This window comes from Echinops telfairi, unplaced genomic scaffold, assembly GCF_000313985.2.
Source record: "Echinops telfairi isolate 266 unplaced genomic scaffold, ASM31398v2 ScPeMD7_7421;HRSCAF=8459, whole genome shotgun sequence".
NCBI classification, from domain to species: domain Eukaryota; kingdom Metazoa; phylum Chordata; class Mammalia; order Afrosoricida; family Tenrecidae; genus Echinops; species Echinops telfairi.
Window position 1 is genome coordinate 4,070,135 of NW_022111321.1, and position 5,473 is coordinate 4,075,607.

Sequence of the window (5,473 nt, forward strand, 5' to 3'; positions counted from 1 at the left end):
TAAGTCATTTTATTGGGGGCTCATACAACTTATCACAATCCATCCATACATCAATTGTATAAAGCACATTTGTACATTTGTTACCCTCATTATTCTTTTTTTTTAATTATTTTATTGAGGGCTCATACAATTCTTATCACAGTCCATGCATACATCCATTGAGTCAAGCACATATGAACACCTGTTGCCCTCATCAATCTCAAAACATTTGTCCTCTACTTTAGCCCTCAATATCATTTGCTCATTTCCCCCTCCTTCTCCCCTCTCCCCCCACCGAACCCTTCATAATTCATAAATTATTATAGTTTTGTCATAAGTTACTGTCCGACGTCTCCCTCCGCCCTCTTCTCTGCTGTCCATTCCCCAGGGAGGAGGTTATACTTAGATTCTCGTATACTAATATTTTAAGCCAAAAACAGCTAAAAAGGGTTTGTTATTACATGATTGAAACTTTATATAACAGCTGAATTATAAATACAATCTGAGCTACTAACGATAATGTTTATACAAAGAAACATTAACAATAGTAAAACAGAAATACGGAAAACCCTTATTTTTGGTCCTTTTGGAAAAAACACTAAGTTGGCTTCTTCTTCTTTTCCACATGGCTCCAGGCACACACAAACCCCCAAATAGGCGAGACTATGTTGACTGTAGAATTCTTAGTGCTTATTCTCCTCATTCTCGAAATGCCGCCAGACGCAGTAGCAATGAACTCCTCTTGGCTTATTCTCCATCGTCATCTTCATCCAGTTCCTCCATCATGGCCTCAAGTCCTTCATCACTCATGTTGTCACCCAATTCTCAGGCAGCACATTGTAAATTCTTCCAATTTATTTTACTTGAATTATCATCATCAAGCACTTTAAATGCCGTCAATATTTTCAATGTAGCTTGCTTTCCAATACCCAGTCTGGGACAACATCATTACAATCTTCAAAGGTGATTTTTCCCTCTATGGTGTCTCTGTTATGATCTTTTGTGGGGGGAGACCAGCCCCTAACAATGATCACGGGTTGATAGGTCCAACTGTATGGTTATAATATATAAAGATTATTGTAAAGTCATAGAAGATAGGAGTGATAGGACAGAGAGTACAATAAAGGAGTCAGACACATTTCATGGTAGTATGCTTACCTCAGCCCCTCTTGATGGTTCACTTGGAGGTGTGGGAGGAAGCAGGCAGGAGAGAGAGATTTATTTCTAACCAAGGCTTATATTATCTTTGGGGGCATGCAAACCCCTGATTACAGGTAACAACCTACGTCCGAGGAAGAGGTAGTACCATAGGCAATACAGCGATGGGAGGGGGACGATCTAGAATTGTACACGCTGTAGGAAGAGGAGGGATTAAGGATACACATGTGACAGGATGGGCGGATCCTAGATTCATGATGGCAGCTTAACCTTGATTGTCCTTGAGTTGGTAGTTTGATTTATTCTCAGGCCTTCAGGGATAGCAATCCAATGTCCTCAACAGCAGGGAGTGAGCCCCACCTATGGTGGACAAGACTGATTGCTCTGGATGGCTGATGCCTTCAGGGAGATAACTTGACAATCATTTACCATTAGTTGCTAGCAGTGTCTTAGGTCTGACATATATTTGGGGGAGACAAGATAGGGAAAAGCCTTTTTATGTCCCCCAATCTTTAAGAAACTTTTTTTTAACATCAACTCCCAAGGTTCTCGTTGTCACCTTTAATTTATGCTTTAATCTATTGCTTCACCTTTGTCTGTATCACATACTTCAAAAGCATTAAAAAAACAACAACCCTTTTTTTGGCTTCTGTTTCTCAGAGTTCTCTTCTCCCCCCACCCCCCATCCCTATCCCCCACCCCCAGGTTTGTCTACTACTACTAATTTCTCGGAGTTAAACTAATTTTCTCTCTGAACGGAGTTATTCCTCTCTAGACTGAGTTTAATCCCTACCCCATCCTACTATGTTTTACGAATACTACAAAGATATAATAATAGAGAATGTCAAAGTACAGGTGCTGGACTGACATAGAAAAATGGGATAGAAATGGCAGCTACAGAAACTAGATCTAGGAATATGTGACAATTTATCATTTGCTGAATGTGGCTCCAGAAAGCATAAGAGGAAGTTTCAATTGTCTAAGAGACAATGTCAAGGGAAAACGGCTCAGAATGTGGAGGAAAAGCTAGATCCCCATTCAAGCCACACATATCGATTAACTCCTGGAAGTGCTCAGGTATGCAATAGGAATGGTAAGTGCACAAAGACATGGCATATGTTTATTAATGTAAGAGAAGGAAAATGTTCTTTTAAAAATACCTGGAAAAGTTTAATAAGTAGTTTAAATTGTTGAGTCCAAAACTGATTATCTGAAAAGTAACCCCCCAACTAATTGACAATAAAAATTAAATATATATATATATATATAAACACCCCCAAAATAGAAACATTAAAATGGAATACGAGTGAATTTGGCTACATCAAAATCAAGGATTTTGGTTAGATAAAGGACTGCTTAGTCAAATTTTACAGGCGCTAGACTGGGGGAATCTATTTGTAGTGTTAAAACAAAACAAAAATACATATAGAAGTCTTTTAAATAACCAAGAAAAACGTAGGAAGTGATAAAAACATGTATTTCAGAGAATTGTAAGCTCCAACCCTGTCACTTAAAAGAAAAAGTACATTTAACACTAGTAAGAAAATACCAGTGAGAAAAGTAACAATGTGTGATGATACTTTACAGAATAAGATTGGCAAAAACTGTGAAATTGGATGATGTCAAATTCTGAGATGGTGTAAGGAAATGAGAATTCCAGCCCACTGACTGGTGTGTGAACTGCATAGTTCAGGCTGTGCCTAAGTGTTTACCCTCTCACCTGGAGACCCAATTCTTGGTAATATGTCCTAGATTAGTGCAATATGCTTATGTAAAATATTGTAGGTATGTGTTATATCTATGAAATAAATGTGTAAGTAGCATAAGTGATATTGATCACTTATATAAAGTGATCTGGGATGCTCAGAGTGGCAGGGTGCCTTTCAATGCATCTCTTCCCTGTCTGTTTTATAGCCGCATATTAGAGATAAAGGTACCCTGACAGTTTCTCTGAATTTAGCAATAACACACATGGACAGAACCTCAGTAGGGTTCAATCATTGGTAATTTCATGCATTGAATTGTGCCCCTTAAAAATATGCATCAGTCTGACTGCTTCTCTGTGACGTGGCAGTTAGGCAATGATGGAATCATCTTTCATGATGTGATCTCCAATCAGTTGCACGGGAAGCAACACCCTTTCTTGAGTCACAGCCCTGATCTCACGTAAGGGAGGGTCTCTGCATCACCTTTTATCTTTCAAGAAATAAAAAGAGAGTCCATCGAGTAGAGGCATGTGCATCTGTTATCATCAAGAAAGAAGAAGGAGCAAAACTTATCCTTTGGACCTTGGGTCTCTGTGCTGTGAACATTGCAGGTTAGTATTTCCCACAGTGGGAGATCCTGCCCCCTGGGAGCACTGGAACATCCGGGGTGGCTGCAAAAGCAGATACCTACACCTGGTTCTGGTCTAGTACAAACACTTTCAATTGCCAAGAGCGCATTTCTTTCTTTTTTGAGAGAAGGGAGTGCTAGGTCAGAGAAGTTTGAGAACCTATATTCTAGAGACACAGGAATGCTGGGCCTGCAGATACCTCAGGACAAGGATCTCCCCCACACCATCCCCTCAAACCAGCAGAATGAGAAAGGGTTCTAGAGCTGCCGTCTACACTGTGAGGATAACTTTCTTTTCCTTGTTAAGTCCATCTTCTTGTGGTATTTGTTATAGCAGCACGGAATCACTAAGACAGTAACTGCCATCACTTCTCTCTCCATTTAAGGCCACTTGCAAAGCTCATTTTCGGGTTTCGGCAGGATTGACATTTGTGTGGGTTGGGAGCTTGGCCCTCAGTGTGCTTTGCCTGGGTCCAACGTCTTAATTCTGTCCTGTGTGCTTGTCTGCTCACAACAAACATACTATTTTTAAAAATAAAAAATGGTCTTTGGCGGTGAAATTGAAGATAGAAAAACAAGCCTTCTTCCCATCCTTTACACAGGTCGATCTAGAACTCCCAGATTCTCATTTAACTGTTGCTCTCTATCTGGTCTCTCACTTCCAGGGAGTTGATGCCAAATCATAGCGACCCCACAGGGCAGGGTAGAACTGCTCCTGCGACTTTAGGAGACTATTTAAAAAAAAAAAAAAGCTGGTCTCCCGCAGAGCAGTTGTTGGTTTTGAATCGCCCTGTGAGGTTAGCGGCCCAAGGGCCAAGACAAAACCACTAAGAGTCAGAAGCCTGAGTTAACCTGTTTGATTCTGTCCCTGGGGCACACAGAAGAGATGGGGTGCCCTTCCCAGATGGCACTGGGAGAGCAGCTGGTTGCTGGCCTGCTTCTGAACGCTACACTGGGTGGGGGTGAGGGGCGTGTGTGGGGTTGGGGTTGGGCAGCGGAGCGCCAAGGGGGCTCGAGGTCCCGGTCGGCTTCCAGGGCCCCCGCGGGCACGCGCACCTCGGGATCAGCGGCCTGCAGCCGACGCCCATCTCGGCTCTGCGCGTTCCCACGCTGCGAACTGCGTCCGCCCCCGCGCCATCGCGAGAGAGCCGGGGAGCCACCACGTCTCCTCGGACCCTCGCCACCCCACGCTACATCGGTGCCCTATTTGAGACTTCACCGCCCTTGAAGCCACTCCGAACACCTTGGGGACATGAGCGGACGGGCCCGCGTGAGAGCGCGCGGCATCCGCGTCCACAGCCAGCACGCCCTGGAAGTCGGGCGCCCCCAGGCCTCCACAGAGGTGTGTAGAAAAGCTTCGGAGACTTTCTGGGCTTTGCCTACCCCGCCCCCATCTCCCATCCCCCCTCCCCCCACCCCGGGACAGAAGATGCCTGCCTTTGCTTGCTTCTTTCACTGTCTGCTAGGTGGTAGGTAGCGTGCTACCTCTCTCAACATCGAATCGGTCCAAGATTTTTCACCTTCTTTTCTCCGAAAGTTCATGTCTGAGTCAGATAGTGAAAGCAGATCTATTGACCAACGAAGAGGATAGAATGCTGAAGGCAAATGTATCCTTGTCTGGTACGTTCTGAGTTTTACTGAGTTGGTTTTAAGTTGCCTGGTGAAAATGATGTACTGTCCAGAAGTACCGTTGCATAGCATGTAATTTAGTTATCCTCTAAAAACAGGTCATCTAAAACAGGCATGGTTTATGTTCCACCCTCTTTCGGTAGCAGCCGTCATGGGTGCGGCTGCATGTTGGATTTGGGCCACTAGTTTGCACTGACCTGTAAAACAGACACATTTTGAGGGATGTACATAGGGGTGACTTGTAACAGCCTCTGACCAGAAAGGACTCTAGTGGAGCTGCTGTTACTTATTTCCTCAAAAAAGCGTCTTATCCCATTAGTAGGCCACTGGAGATCCCCTTGCAGAGGGCTCTCGGGCAGGAGACAAGCCAGAC

At 43.8% G+C, this 5,473-nt stretch overlaps 1 protein-coding gene across 1 annotated transcript in view; it reads left to right on the forward strand.

Moving 5' to 3' along the window:
• Positions 1-4,723: 4,723 nt before the first annotated feature.
• Positions 4,724-5,473, forward strand: part of PIWIL4 (piwi like RNA-mediated gene silencing 4) — a 64,136-nt gene continuing 63,386 nt past the window's right edge. The window contains exon 1 of the mRNA XM_004709021.2: positions 4,724-4,813. Within this exon, the coding sequence (XP_004709078.1) occupies positions 4,724-4,813 (90 nt within the window). The remainder of the gene's footprint in view (positions 4,814-5,473) is intronic.